This window comes from Plectropomus leopardus, chromosome 6, assembly GCF_008729295.1.
Source record: "Plectropomus leopardus isolate mb chromosome 6, YSFRI_Pleo_2.0, whole genome shotgun sequence".
NCBI classification, from domain to species: domain Eukaryota; kingdom Metazoa; phylum Chordata; class Actinopteri; order Perciformes; family Serranidae; genus Plectropomus; species Plectropomus leopardus.
In genome coordinates this window covers 13,582,059-13,596,634 of record NC_056468.1, presented here as the reverse complement: position 1 = coordinate 13,596,634, position 14,576 = coordinate 13,582,059, and the positions used below count along the sequence as shown (strand labels likewise).

The following is a 14,576-nucleotide window of genomic DNA, read 5'->3' as shown; positions in this document are numbered from 1 at the left end:
TGTGCCGGTCGGATGTCGATGGACAACCCGAAAACATAAAGCCTACGGCCTTGGCTGTTCTGGTGTAAATGCATAAAGAAATTGTCTGAAAAACAGGCCCAAGTATTCAGTTTGTAATGTAAGCACAAAAAAACAACCAAAAACCCAACTCTTTACATTTGTCGCAATGATTTCTACATGGAGTATTACAAAAAGTAGCTCATATAATAGTATATTGTGACAGTTACATCTGGCAACTGTAAGCTTGTACGTTTGCACAAGCAGAGGCTCGTATAAAACATGATACTGTTATCTTAAGCACATAAATTATTCACTCCACAAACACAAAAAAATACTGCTAGATTAGGAGGCACAACAGCCATTAAATATTTCAACAAACTTTATTTATATACATACAGTATATGTATTTTAAGCCTGTTTAAGGCTAATTTGAGCAGTGACTGATTCAAAGGTGTAGCAGTGTAAAATAATAAATACCATTTATTTCAGCTCAAAAGTCATTAGTTACTAAGACTGGGCTCTTCTGTGCCAGTGCTTTAAAATACTGTCATTGTAGAGAATATAGCTACAAAATCAATAGTAACATCTGGATGAATGATGATGGGTTCTCACACACAGATATGACACCAGCTCACTATATTGCAACTATGGCTTGCATCAAAGGAGGCGGCTAAGGGAGGGAGGAATGTGTTAATGTGGTTGCAGTGCAGTTCAAGCTTGAGCAGCCTTCTCTTCATCCTCATCCTTCACCTGTGGAAAAAAAATAACTTAACTTTAACTTCAGTTATCATTTTCAAGCGGCAAAGGCTTTTTGGTTGCCCTATAAATGCATGTGTGCCGACTGTAGGTGGCAATTATGAGTAATTACAAGGCTTGATTATCAAATTGTAAAAAGTCATTTAAAAATACAGTGCTTATACGATGTACAACATCTGTTTCGTCCACTCTAAAACGTATACAGCTTGTTGACAACATAGCAGGAGAACAAACCTGCTCCACTGATTCAACTTCGGGGACGTAAAACTGCAGCATGTTTTGGATTCCACTCTTCAACGTAACAATTGAACTGGGACAACTGGTACAAGAGCCCTGCAGCTTCAGTTTAACAATGCCGTCTTCAAACCCCCGATACACAACATCACCTCCATCCTCCTGCACTGTGGGCCTGGGGAAGAAGAACATCGGCAAGTGTGGAGAAAGTTCAGAAAGGCATTGCAACAGGGAACAAGTGCTGATGCAGTATTAGCGTGTCTGCACAAGCAGCTACCTTATTCGAGTATCCAGCAGTTCTTTGATCATAGCGACTACTTCATCGTCATCCTCTGACGGCGCTGGAAAGACAAGTGGAAATTCCTTGGCGTTCACAAATGGTACGCCCTACCCATTCTGCTGTTTTCAGTATTTTCTTCTCACGACTGGTTGAAATCCTTACCTGTGTCTGCGCTAGGTGCGCTGTCCTCATTGACCACAGGAAGTCCGGAGGTGAAAAAGTCCATAATGGCAGCAAACACGTCAGGCTTGATAACTCTCCACTCCATATTTTCATCAGACTACACAGAGACAGAAAGAAAACAAGCTACTGAGAGCAATGGCATTACAATGTGCTCCGCTGTGAGTTTTATAGGAACTTGACCTGGTTTTACCCTCGTTATGGTGATGAAGTCGGGGCCCAGGAAGACACTCTTGACTCCATCAATCCTAAAAAGCTGTCTGCAGACAACACAGAACTTTACTGAGGTTTTGTTACATTTGGGATGGATTACAAAGTTAAATTGACACTTCTATGAAAAAAATAAAAATAAAAAGAAACAATGCTATACAAACCAAACCTATATTCAGTCGTTTAATGAAACAAAGTAAATAATAGTTTGTTACAGTAGGTGTTTTTTGGGAGTATCTGTACTTTACTTCAGTTTTTGTATTAAAGAATGGGAGGATGGGAAAAACTAGATTTTGTTCTCTGAATCTTTTTAGTAAAACAAAAAAAATGTTTTTTTAAGAGTGATGTATGCTCCATTTTTAAGGTTGTGTATGTTGTGAAGAAATAAATTACATAATTCTCAAAATTTTAAATACTAAAAAGTATTTATCATAAAAAGTAATTTATTATATTAACTGTAATTAACAGTTAATATCATAAAATTACTTTTGATATTTAAGTACAGTAAACAACAGATACTTTTAGACTTTTACTTAGGTAATATTCTATTAGGTGACGTTGACTTCTGTTTTCTAATAAAATGCTTAAAAACAAAATTTTTGTTGATAAGCAATATCAGTCCACACATGTAATACATCTATTAATGAACTAATATTATAGTACATATGTATGTATGTTAATGAATGATGTAAAGCTCATTTAGATGCAACATTTCTATCAAGCAACCACAGTACTAGAAGCTAATCATGTACTGTAAGACACACTGTTTTGCACATTTTTAGACATTGGATTGGACAGATAAAGGAACAATGTCCTCAGCTTTAAGGACAGTAGCTGCAGACTCAAGGTTAGCCCAAAGAGCACATAAAAGTCTTGCTGCTACTCCTTGTTTGTGAGGACAGAAACGGTTTTGGTTCTCACACCACTGGTTCAGCAGGAGAATAAATCTTCACAGGTAAAGCTGGGTTTTCCTGCCACATGATATCAAAATGCCTGCTATGACGCTGATTTGTTACTCTCCATTCAGTAACCACGTGTTTAAGATGTCATCTACCTGGCTAAGGGTGAGCAGTGTGCGTCACGAGGGCCGGCAAAATTCATCGTCCCCGATTCAAGAACTATACGACCGGGCAGAAACTTTAGGCTGTTTGGATTCGGTGTGTCCTGCGTCTGCACAAACATCGTCCTTCCTGCAGGGAGACAAAACAAAAAGAACAGCAATTTAACATCCGTCATGACAGGGTGTCTTCCAAGTTAGACAACCACAAGGACGCTGCGGGCATACAAACCAGGGACAACCCAGTGGGGGTTTTGTGGCCATCTGTTTGGTAGACCTGCATTATGTGAAGGCCAATGTAATCCGGCGCTCTGATATCCACTGACTGCAAGACTGAGACAACACAAGAGAGAGATTTAAAAGGTTACTACAGCAAAAACTGCACTTCGTTCACATGCATTAACAGGTTCAACGAGGAATTAGTTGAGTAAGACTGCTCCCAAAACCCTTCTTGCTGATTGATAATACAACGCTCAATTCCTTTGTACCAGAATACAGCTGTTAAGCAACCAGGAAACTAGCTCAGCAATGAATCATGCAGCACATATTAGGCTCTTTTGTCATCATTTGTTTTGTTCTTGCCAAGAAGAACGCACAAAACATGTCTGTATTTGACTGTCATAGATTCGTTTTAGTCTATAGCTCACTACACCGGCAAAATTCATCAAAACATCCAGATATAGACAGTGGGATATACATGATTTTATGTGTTTCACAGGAGTGTAGCCTACTCGTTGATGAATGTCGCCTCTAAAAAAAGCCTGGTTCCAACCTGCTGGCAGGCAGGTTAGATTAATTGGGGACTCTGAATTGCCCCAAGGTGTGAATGTTTATAATAAGTTAAATAAGTTACCTGTTAGAGGTGAGCTGTTTGCAGGGGTACAGTAAGAGCTTATTGTCTGCAGCTCTTAATCTAAGATCTTATGGGGCTTTTTCTGTTTTACTCTCCTCCCTGCAGTATCAGTACGCTGCAAACAGATTGCCGCTGATTCGGTAATACACACATTTCACTTCCTTTTAATGTGAACGCTTTTATTGTGACGTTGCAAAATAAGGAAATGTTGGGTTTAGCAACTGCAACTTCACAGACTTCTGAACACAAACATGAAACAGTCAGATAAAGCAGACATCCAAAGTACACGCAGAAGGCAGGAGAGAAACTAAACTCCAACTCCGGAGAAGGTCCCTCTCCTGCATGGTTTGGCGTGGCATGGCGCGTCTCAACGCGTGTCAACAGGGTGTGATACCGGACTTTTTTTATGTACAGGAATATGAACAGGATGATTTTATTTTATATTCTTTCAGTTCTTTTGAATTTAGCGTGTATTATTATTATATACGTGAAAGTGATTTTGAATAATAGTATTATATCATTAATGTATATGTTTGAGATCAAAAGAATTTTAGTTATGCTTTTCTGCTTTTAAGTGTAAAATCTATTGTCATGTCTCTTATGTTCTGTTTAGACCGCAGGAGGAGAGGCTTATCAGATGCATCAGATACCAATACCCATTACTAGCAGTTAATGAGGCCGATAACCGATATTTGGATCCAATATGCATTTACAATACAAATTAATATATTTCTGTCAATATCTAGAATTTGGAATATATCAAACTCCAACACAAAACCTTGTGTAAAAGCCTTTGACAAATGTGTAATCAAAACTGAAACTTTCAATACAGCAAGTTCCCAGCAACTTTATTTTTAATAAAGTCAAGTGAAAATTTAAATGAAAAATACATACAACTGGCTCCCTGAGGTTTTACAAAGTAAAAGTTCCTCACATGCTGACACTTCCTTTCTTTTATTCCCAATATTATTTTTAAGGGATAGTTATGCCTTTATTGATGGGACAGATCGAGCGTAAAGGGGGGAGAGAGAAAGGGGAAGACATGCAGCAAAGGTCCAAGGCCGGACTCGAACTCCCGGCTACTGCGGAGGGGACATAGCCTCTTTACATGGGGCGCCCGCTTTACCAACTGACCTACTGTGTGCCCCTTCCTCTGCACTTTTTAATCAATTAATTTTATCTACAACAATTAAAATATAATGCTGATACAGATAATCTGCAAAAGGCCAAATATCGGCCCCGATAATCGGCCAGAAAGACACGCTGTCGACCCCTACGCCCATGAAACGTGTCAAACTTTAAGCGGTTTTGCCAAAATAACATTTCAATGTCCAGGAGATGCGCACAGCGGCCAAAACTACATATTGACTTAATGGAGGTGACTTTAGTTATGTATTGAATATGTAAAGTGCTTGTCAATAGCACCACAGTCAAAGAATACGTTTTGTTGAACGGTGTTGACATGACGAGTTAAAACAGTAAAACAACGTTAACATCACGCTGCTCCAGCAGCCTCATAATCATTCTGCGTCACTCTGCACTGAGCTAACATTAGCTAGCCGCTAACACTTAACGTCAGCCGGACCCTAATACTTAACAGGCTGATGCATTCGCACAAGCAGTAAAAATTAAAATAAAAAACAAAATGACACCGCACTCCCACAACTCACAGACAGGTTAACTTACGGACGCGAAAGCCTCGCTGAAATGCCCAACAACCTGCCGACCTGCCTGTAAGTCGCCATGTTTGTTATGGTTACCTAAAAAGCGGAAGTGGTCTGTTATATGTGTGGAAGTGACGCACTATTATTGTACGTGTGTTAAAGTTGACCCCCCCAAAAAACCATCCATCTGCTATCGTCTAGCGCTCAGAAGTGACATTAAACTGCATTAAAAATGCCGTGTGGCAAAAACTTTCGGCGGAGAAGGGACTCGTCAGATGCGGAGGAGGATGAAACAACTGAGGAAGTCAGGTAGCGTTCATTTTTTTCTCATTTTAATCTCTTCAACATGAACGCAAATATTAGCTTTAGCTGCATTAACGATATGTTAGCCAACTGCTTTATTAGTTAAGTGGGAGTTAAAACGACATTTAATTAATTAATAATTACGGACTTTGAATATTTGGTTGTTGTTTTTAACGTTATTTTTTATTATTTTATTTGAGCAAATTCTGTTTGATGTATGTGTAACGTTATTCTTGGTCAATTAGATCGAAATTAGAAGAAGCTAAAGAGCTTCAAAGTCTGCGGAGACGACAGACCGGAGTCAGGTAACGTGAATGTAGCAATTGTTAATACGGTTTTTCAAACTATAAATACGGTTCAGTTGTCAATGTCTAATGAGGTACAATGACACAATAAAAATGAAATCCACGTTTCTCTCTCCTCTTTTAGTATTACCGCCTTGTTGGTCGGGGAGAAACTGCCACCAGAGGCTGAAATTGATGTAAGTGACCTTTTAGAAGTTTTTATATTTGGATTAATCAGAATATGTGTTTAATATTCTAGTGGCTGAATATTTGATAATCAAATTCAACATTTCTCACAGAATGACCCTTTTAAACTGAAGACTGGAGGGGTTGTAGACATGAAGAAAGTCAAAGACAGGAATAGGGACATGTAAGTACCTCTGTGACAGCTTGAGTTATTTAAATGCAGTGTAACTAAAAAGTTGTCTATGAACTATTGTGTCATTACAAAAAAGCAAACGTGTGTCATCTAACTTGACTCTGATCTGTCTTGATGATCTTTGTTCTATATGCAGGACAGAAGAGGAGACGGATCTGAACCTGGGCACCTCCTTTTCTGCTGAAACTAACAGAAGAGACGAGGATGCGGACATGTATATCTGCTTTTTTCCCCACTTGTCACATAGACACACATATACAGACATCAACCTCTCTTTTGCATTTAGCTCCTACTCCTTCATTTGTTTGCTTGAGTGTATCTACATTGTAGAGAGCAATATTCAGCACCTGCTTTATCTAAATTTGGAGGGCCAACATGTATAACTTGGACCAGTGACTTTAGTTTGAGAGATAAATGACTTTCCTGACACAGTTCTGGCACAACTAAATTGATATAAAATACAAATTTGTAATTCCCAACATTTAGGAAACATTTGGGTGGATTGGATGCTCATATACAGTTGTTTGCAAAGTGCTCTACTGAAATATTTTGTAACCTTATTTTTTAAAAAATAAATCTACTCTCACAGGATGAAATATATTGAGACAGAGCTGAAAAAGAAGAAGGGGCTGGTGGAGGCCGAGGAACAGAAAGTTAAGGTGAAGAATGCAGAGGACCACCTGTACGAGCTGCCCGAGAGCATCCGAGTCAATTCCGCCAAGAAGACAGAGGAGATGTTGTCCAATCAGATGCTGAGCGGGATCCCTGAAGTCGATCTTGGCATTGAGTACGTTTAGCTGATTCTTGAAATGATCTGGTAGATTATTTTTCTGAGGTTTCTGCAGTTGTCTTTTCTTTAAATATGCGAAAAAGACATTCTGCATTGAGACATGGCAGAGACCACTGACAGAAAGGATATAGCTATTACTGATAGCATGTATCTGTGATTTCCTTCCCAGCGCAAAGATAAAGAACATAATCCAAACAGAAGATGCAAAAGCAAAGCTTCTGGCAGAACAAAGGAACAAGAAAAAAGACCACGGCACATCTTTTGTACCCACCAACATTGCTGTCAACTACGTCCAACACAATCGCTGTGAGTGCTGTCAGTGTGTAAACAGTGGGGTCTGTGAAGGTAATGAGAGGTTGGTTAAATATGTAAATATCTTTTCTCAGTCTATCACGAGGATGTGAACGCACCACAGAGGCACCACAGACACAGAGAAGAGCCCAAGGCAAGGCCGCTGCGTGTGGGAGACACAGAGAAACCAGGTCCAGAGGGTAAGAGACTGTACACAGCCACATTCTTTTCCTTATACCACAGGAGCTCAGTACCACCAGACTGCTAGTACTGCTATAGTAAGTGTACGCACACTTAAACAGGAACGTAACAGTACTTGTTTCTACAAACTCTCTGGAATGATTGACTTAATGTGGAAGATCAATACAAATAGTATAATAGCTGCTTTTCTAAAAGTGATATGCCTTATACCTTCTTCTGTTACTCCACAGCTTCGTCACCACCCAACTACCGTAAACGTCCAAACAACGAAAAGGCCACAGATGACTACCATTATGAGAAGTTCAAGAAGATGAATCGACGATACTGAGGAACTTGGGGATGTTTTTTTTTCTTCTAAAGAACAGGATTACACCCCATGATTTTTTTTAAGATTGCCAGAAAGCCATGAAGACTTGCAGAGTGGTTCTCTTGAAAGACCTTTAGTCAGAGGACTCCCAAGACAGACTGAAGTACTTTGTAAATATTGTGAAAAGCTCCTTGGGGTTATCTGTATACAGTACACTTGCTTTGTGATGTCTTACGTTAGAGAAATTCCCATTATTGAGAAAATCACGTGATTTTCTTTTAACCAAGGAATCAGTCAAGGAATACATAAAAGAAATTTTGAATTGATTGGTAATCCAGATTTGAATTGTGAGAGTTTTGCTTTTATACTGTAGAATTGTGTTTTTGACTTTCAGAAGATTAAAAAAAAAAAAAAAACCCCACAAGATTTAAGTTGTTCTTTAATGTGCCCAGTGCTCAAAGCAGTAAAAAAAGCAGAAATAAAATATTGAAAAATAAACATGAGAAATACAATACTCAAGCCTAGTCAAACATAATAAAAAATTAATACTGGCACTTAAATGCTACAAAGGTACACAAAAAAAAATCATAAAGTTGTCTACAATTCTTACTTGAGCAATGTACAGTATATAAGTCAGTGTATGCAAATGTATAAATTCATGTAGGGAAAAAGTCCTTTAAACCCAGAGGAATGTTACTTTAGATACATTTCAGGTCTTCAGTTTTCTGTTTATGATACCTTTTCAGTTTTTTCTGTTTTAGTAGAGCACTTTATTTTACTCTTTATAATAACACGTACAAAAGAAAAGATCAGTGTCAAGCTTCAGTCCACGACACAACAGTGGCAGATCTAATCAGACACTAGTTCACAATGTGAAATGGAAAACTAAATTAGCCAAACCTCCTCAGTACAAAAGAGCGTTCCAGTCTGTGTCCGCTTTCCTCGTCATGGTTTCTCTATTGAGGACGTCCCGTGTCCATTGAGGTGGTGTTGGGGGTTTGTCTCCTGAGAAGGAGGACCCTCCGCGTCATCTCGGTCCCCCTGGGTAGAGCTGCAGCTGCTGCCCGGGGAGGCCCAACTGTCTCGTCGGCGGTACGCCTCACACAGTGGCAGATCAGTGCTGTCCCACTGACTGTAGCTTTGCAGAGTGGAAACCAGAAGGAGGCAAAGAATCAGCGCAGCACAGAAAGAGAGGAGCAGACGAGAGCGGCAGGTCAGAATAAGCACATTCATACACATAGAGGAGCACATGAAAAAGGCGCACGTACGACAGAAGCGTGGAGGTTATGCAGAAGCACTGGAAACTAGATCAACACCTGAAACAGCTGTTCAGTAACTAGACTCTGAAGTTAGAGGTGATTATTATCGACTTGATTTTAAAGGGATAGTTTGATTCTTTGAAGTGGGGTTTGATGAGGTACTCATCCGCAGTCAGTGTATAACCTACAATAGATGGTGGTCGGTAAACCCTAAGTTTAGAGAAGCAGGCAGGAGAACATCCACAAAAGCGTACTGCTGTGGACGAGGGCTGTAGCAAAATGCATTTTAGCCACCAAAAAAAAAAAAAAAAACACATTAAGTGTATGATATATTCAGAATATTTTCACTTTTTTTTTTACCTTGCCGTCCAACAGCCCTTTCCAATCGGGTACTAAAGCTGTTAAATCGCTCTCTTCTAAGCCACAAGACTCTTTGGACAAAAACTTTTAACCTTGAAAAACACAAGAGTTTCTTTTCCACCGCCACCTCAAACAGTCTGTTTGTGTTATTGTGTGATTTTGGTGATTTAAGGGTTAATTCAGATTCTCAAGTGTCACACAGTAACAAAATCAAACCAATAAATGGAGGCAGCGATGGACCAGCAGCTCCAGTGTTCAGTGAGGTAAAATTACTGTTTTAGACATAATTGCTTTAGCTCCCTGTAAAAAGGAGCTGGTTAAAATATCCTAAATAAAGCGTACATTTAAACAGACATTTTTTTTTAGGTGGCTTAAATACATTTCCTGCTGCGCTGTCCACAGCAGTACATTGCTTTACTTCCAGGGATGCGCGATAATATCGGCACACCATCTCTTTCAGCAGGTATTGGCTTTAAAATTAAATATTGGAATAAGCCAACATACTGTTTTCTTTCAAATGATTAAAAAAAAAAAAATAAATAATTTTTTTTTCTTATTTTGCACAATGAACGAATATTACGTACATAAACAAGCATTGTATTTCATGTCTCTGATAAGAAAACTCGTATGATGTGTATTTCACTTCAGAAGAGACTTGATGATCAGTACAAACAGGTGGGAAAAAAGTGTTTATACATCGACATAGGTATCCGTTATCAGCCAAATGAGTTGTTATATTTATTGACTATCAGCAAAAAATCAAATATTGTGCATCCCTATTTACTTCCACAGCAGTACTCCTGCCTGCTTCTCTCAACTGGGTGAGTGCTTGCCGCCACCTACTGTATGTAACACACTGACTATGGATACGAACCTCATACAACCCCACAGCAAAACAGTGTGATTAGTTGCCGATGGAGGACAGAGCAGAGTGATTGCAGTGAGGAAGGAAGGCCCACACCCAGCATGCTCCAAAAAGGACTGAGAGACACTTCTTTATACTTTCTCACAGAAAACAAGACAAACTACTACAGTGTTTTGTCTCTACTTTATTTCTCAATCATTCTGGGTCTAATGGAACAGCTGGTACACAAGTACAACCACACCATGTGTGACTGACACCGCGTGCATGGTTACAGCTTGTGGTCTTAAGGACGGAGTGGATTATAAACGATTACCTAGTCGCTTTTACAGAAAAAAATGTTTACTTTGAAACTCGTAGTAGTTTCAGATTTGACCTTGAATAAATAAAAGCAAGAAGTTGTGTCTAACTGACAGTCTATGCTAAACATTTATCCACAGTCGCTCCTTAACATCTACCATAAAGGTCATCACCATTCAATTTTTGATTTAAATATTACATATAAATAATCTTGAATAAAAGTGAATATAAAATCTTTATTCTGTTATAGTTCTTTCACTGTGTAATTCTTCTAAAGCGGGTTCCCAACAAAACATTGAGTTGAAAATCATCTAACAGTTCCTCCATGAATAGAATACTAATTCTTTCAATTTAAAATATTTTAGTAGAAAATAAACTAAAAGTAAAGGCCGCATGCCTAAATTTCACTCAACCATGCGTCTCTCCCACGTGCCTGACAGTATTTGTTAAAATCTCTAATGCTTATCAGACACTGAAGACCACGAAACAGAAAGTCTGATTATGATTTAGAAATAAACCCAGCGGTGGGTTAATGCTGTGGCTTTCTGCTCTAAATTATAATGATTATCCTTGTCACCACAGAAGCCCTCTGGCTTTCAGAGTGCACTTGTAAACTGCATTTAAAACTGAAAAATACATCTTGAACTCTTGTATTTTCCAGCTAATATTTAGCTGTACGACCTCTTTAACGCTGAAGTCCTCTCGACTTTGACCAGTTATGACACACGTCTCAGAGCAGAAAAAAGTCAAGGCACTTACTAATCAATAACAAAGTCACTTAGTGAGATGATCTTCATCACAACGACCCTCAGCAATGATCTGTGTTGATGAATGGTACCGTATGGATGTGACGATGAGATAAACTCAACCCAAGAGGTTTAGATGGCAGTGGGATGGGGGCAAGTATGAGCCTACTTGTACCTGGAGGAGTAATATTCTTCCTCTAGCTCATATAGGTCGATGGCGATCTCGTCTCGGAGCGAGGTGAGCTTCTTGTCGCACTCCTCCTGCAGCGAGCGGAGGTGCTGGTTCTGGAGGCTGATGGCGTCGTTCACCGATGGGAAGTCGTTTAGAATCAGAAACTGCTTCAGATCAGACACCAGCTTCATGAGGGACTCGCCAGCTCGAACCTGGTACGATACAGAAGAGGTGAAATGGGGAATGGGAATTTTATTATTTTATTTTTTCTGGACTGAAAATTCTTTTCCAAAGTATCAGCTGCTTAAAAAATTCTCAGTCACAGGCGGTGTGAAGCTTTTCACTTTATTATTAATTAATTAACCTCTTAAAACACCATGAATGAATTCATGTTATGCAGCATACTTTACTCAAACCTTTATTTTAAATTCTTGGAGAGATCCCAAATTTTTACAAAGATACCAAAATATGAGGCTGAACTTGGGGGGGATATATCTGATGCACATCTATGGTTTTCATTTTAAGTCTTTGGGATTTGAAAATTTCACTCTGTATAGACATCAAACGTGAAGGGTGGAAATGAGTCGATACAGATGTTACCTGTGATACAGTCAGTGCTGAATATTAATTTTAATATTCAAATTGAATTCAATTTAATTTAAATAAAGTTTTGTGTTAGATTTTGTTATATTCCAAATTTTAAATATTGAAAGAAAGGTAAGTACATATTGGATCCAAATATTGGTTATTAATCTCATTAACTTCTAATAATTGATATATGGATCGGCCCTGAAAAACCAATATCAGTTGACCCCTTCTAACTATATGGAAAAAAAACTGAAATAAGAGTTAATTTATCCCACATCAAGTATATTCATACATTACAGCAGCTCAAAGGTCATAAGCAAGAGAAACAGCAAAAAACTGTCTGTGTGCTGAAAATGGATAAAAATATTTAAAAAAATGCAAATTATTAGATAAAACAATATATATAGTATTTTATATTCAGTAAAGATATAGAAATATAGTCTAGAAATGTCATTGCACAAATGCTGGTAAAGCATTGCACAGGCATGTGACACAGTAACCACTGCGTGTCTGTGTTGTTGGAAAACTGTGTTTTGTGCTTACAATGTTGGCTGCTCTGACGTGCATCTCATAGTGGTCCTGCTCTGCTTGCGTTGCTCGGGAAACCTGCGTCTCATCCTCTATCTGGAGCCGGAAAACAGCGTGAGGACATCAAATCATACACTCAAACGTTTGGAGGACAGAGTGGAAAAAATGGAGACAGAAAATGGGAGTGATGCTGTTATCAGTAACAAGCAATATGCAATGAAATTCCCTGCTTTCCGTGAGGACTAAAGTAAAAAACAGTAAAAAGTAAAAGTCGGAGCTGTGTTTTTGTGTACCTTTGCTGTTTTGATAATCTCTGTGAAGTTGTCCAGGATGGACCTGATGTCGTCTTTCAGTCTCTTGTTGTAGTTCTGCAGCAGAGTCTCTTTGCTCTGTGGGAGCACTCTCTGAGTGGCCATCGTGCTCAGGAAAAGGCAACACGGGAGCACACCTGTTCACATTGAGTTAACACAGAAGTCCATTCAGCCGGTGAGCTTTGCGGCTGATAAAAATAGTGGAAACATTAATGTTACTGATTAGCGACCCAATAGCTAGCGTGAAAAGGCGCGCGCTTTAATAACAGAGACAGACGGGGAAAAACGTGTACCTCAGGTCGTTTTCTTGTGTGCGGTGTTGCACATATTTATTGTATTAACGCTTCTGTAATGTTAAACACTTACTTCTCACCGCATACTTTGAAAACAACGTCGTTATTGTGCAAACCGACGACACTCACGTAGCCACTGTGGTTGCTCTTCTTCTGAATGTAGCTGCGGCTAACATCCGGTGTGTCAGTGTGATACCGCCCTCTAGCGAAGGACCACTCCTCTCACACTGCAAGAAAAAATAGATACAGACATTTTAAAAGGTCGGGTTTTATCTGTTTTATTATTTTTTTTGTGGCGTTTTATCGAGATTGTAAGATATAGATAACCGTATTTACTCAATTATAGTATGAGGCAATGTATAAAGCACTGAAGAGAAATCTTTTCAGTGTGGGTTTTAAGTGGCAGTGGACCTGTATTTCAAAGTAAAAGCACAATTGCATCATCAGCAAAATGTAGCAAACTTACAGCATTTTAAATTCTATTGTAGTGTTCTCAAGGGGGGGGCAGAAAATGTTCCCATATACTCATAACACTCCCCTGCTTGCTGTCAGTGTCATCTAGAAAATCTTGTCCAATTCATTGTCTTTGGAGCAATGCCACGCCACGGTTTAGTCCCTATGAAATCCCAAATATTTGAGTTTTAGCAGTCTAGTTTTTGAATTTGGGAGAGAGTTGTTTACTAATAATTTTTTAGACTGTGTTTAGACTGCCATCTCTATGTATGAATTTTGAAAACAGATGAGTTCCCCTTTTAAGTTCAAGTTCAATGCAGTGAAATAGTGTTGTTATATTATAATATTGCATAAGTATTGTTGAATGTACTAACATATAAGCAGCATTTTAATGTTGTAGTTGGTTAAGGTCAAGTGGTTTTGTATGCAACACTGAAACTTACAAATCATGGTAAATACTTTTTTGGTAGGGCGGCACAATTAACCAAATTTTATCGAAATCTCACTACGGCCAAGGACAATCTCCAAATGCAGGCGCAGCAATCTTTTTAAAGGTAAAATGTGTCACAACATACCATAATAAATTAAGTGGTGCTAAAGAGATTCCCAGACTTACAAATAATATTCCAGACATAAGGCAGCATGCTTGATTGGTACAGACTACAGCAAATATCACATGATGATCATTTTTTTAAACATTTTCAGTGAAAATGAAATATAAAAATTACCAGTCCCACTGAAATCTCAATTCCTATTGCATTATTTGTCAAAAAATTGCAATATGATGCTTTTTTGCATATTGTGCAGCCCCAATTTTAGATAAGTGTTGTAGAGTACAAAGTGCAGCATTTCACACTAAAATGTGGCAGAACAGAGGTGTAACATGGCATAAAATAGAAATTCTCAAATGTACTT

The 14,576-nt window shown here is 38.6% G+C and overlaps 3 protein-coding genes across 4 annotated transcripts; 1 reads left to right on the top strand and 2 right to left on the bottom strand.

Annotated features, from left to right (window-relative positions):
• Positions 1-361: 361 nt before the first annotated feature.
• Positions 362-5,354, bottom strand: nfu1 (NFU1 iron-sulfur cluster scaffold homolog (S. cerevisiae)). Its single transcript, XM_042487716.1, has 8 exons — positions 5,257-5,354; positions 2,950-3,050; positions 2,715-2,850; positions 1,644-1,710; positions 1,433-1,550; positions 1,268-1,331; positions 991-1,165; positions 362-750 (listed from the first exon to the last, which is right to left on the bottom strand). Exons 1-8 carry the CDS (start codon positions 5,313-5,315, stop codon positions 712-714), a joined length of 759 nt encoding a protein of 252 aa, XP_042343650.1. The 5' UTR covers positions 5,316-5,354; the 3' UTR covers positions 362-711.
• Positions 5,355-5,394: 40 nt separating this feature from the next.
• Positions 5,395-8,207, top strand: c6h9orf78 (chromosome 6 C9orf78 homolog). The gene is made up of 9 exons (XM_042487715.1): positions 5,395-5,543; positions 5,783-5,842; positions 5,967-6,018; positions 6,121-6,191; positions 6,337-6,414; positions 6,790-6,987; positions 7,160-7,296; positions 7,377-7,481; positions 7,713-8,207. The coding sequence occupies exons 1-9, from the start codon at positions 5,467-5,469 to the stop codon at positions 7,808-7,810; spliced, it is 876 nt and encodes a 291-aa protein (XP_042343649.1). The 5' UTR covers positions 5,395-5,466; the 3' UTR covers positions 7,811-8,207.
• A 263-nt stretch (positions 8,208-8,470) lies between these two features.
• Positions 8,471-13,389, bottom strand: med22 (mediator complex subunit 22). 2 transcript variants are annotated; one of them, XM_042487718.1, is made up of 5 exons: positions 13,282-13,389; positions 12,898-13,052; positions 12,620-12,700; positions 11,492-11,700; positions 8,471-8,927 (listed from the first exon to the last, which is right to left on the bottom strand). In XM_042487718.1, exons 2-5 carry the CDS (start codon positions 13,018-13,020, stop codon positions 8,735-8,737), a joined length of 606 nt encoding a protein of 201 aa, XP_042343652.1. In that variant the 5' UTR covers positions 13,021-13,052; positions 13,282-13,389; the 3' UTR covers positions 8,471-8,734. The 2 variants fall into 2 exon arrangements, with proteins under 2 accessions (XP_042343652.1, XP_042343653.1); XM_042487719.1 differs by having other exon boundaries at positions 13,209-13,298.
• Between the last annotated feature and the right edge of the window lie 1,187 nt (positions 13,390-14,576).

What these genes read in the sequence shown, in the direction of transcription:
- nfu1 (XM_042487716.1), bottom strand. Translation starts at nt 5,315, where the DNA reads ATGGCGACTTACAGGCAGGTCGGCAGGTTGTTGGGCATTTCAGCGAGG. An exon ending in ACTTCATCACCATAACGAGG is followed by an intron (nt 1,551 to 1,643) that starts GTAAAACCAGGT and finishes GTCTCTGTGTAG; the next exon opens with TCTGATGAAAATATGGAGTG. An exon ending in CTGCTGGATACTCGAATAAG is followed by an intron (nt 1,166 to 1,267) that starts GTAGCTGCTTGT and finishes CTTCTTCCCCAG; the next exon opens with GCCCACAGTGCAGGAGGATG.
- c6h9orf78 (XM_042487715.1), top strand. Translation starts at nt 5,467, where the DNA reads ATGCCGTGTGGCAAAAACTTTCGGCGGAGAAGGGACTCGTCAGATGCG. An exon ending in CACCAGAGGCTGAAATTGAT is followed by an intron (nt 6,019 to 6,120) that starts GTAAGTGACCTT and finishes CATTTCTCACAG; the next exon opens with AATGACCCTTTTAAACTGAA. An exon ending in AGAGAAACCAGGTCCAGAGG is followed by an intron (nt 7,482 to 7,712) that starts GTAAGAGACTGT and finishes GTTACTCCACAG; the next exon opens with CTTCGTCACCACCCAACTAC.
- med22 (XM_042487718.1), bottom strand. Translation starts at nt 13,020, where the DNA reads ATGGCCACTCAGAGAGTGCTCCCACAGAGCAAAGAGACTCTGCTGCAG. An exon ending in AGATTATCAAAACAGCAAAG is followed by an intron (nt 12,701 to 12,897) that starts GTACACAAAAAC and finishes TTCCGGCTCCAG; the next exon opens with ATAGAGGATGAGACGCAGGT. An exon ending in ACGTCAGAGCAGCCAACATT is followed by an intron (nt 11,701 to 12,619) that starts GTAAGCACAAAA and finishes GTATCGTACCAG; the next exon opens with GTTCGAGCTGGCGAGTCCCT.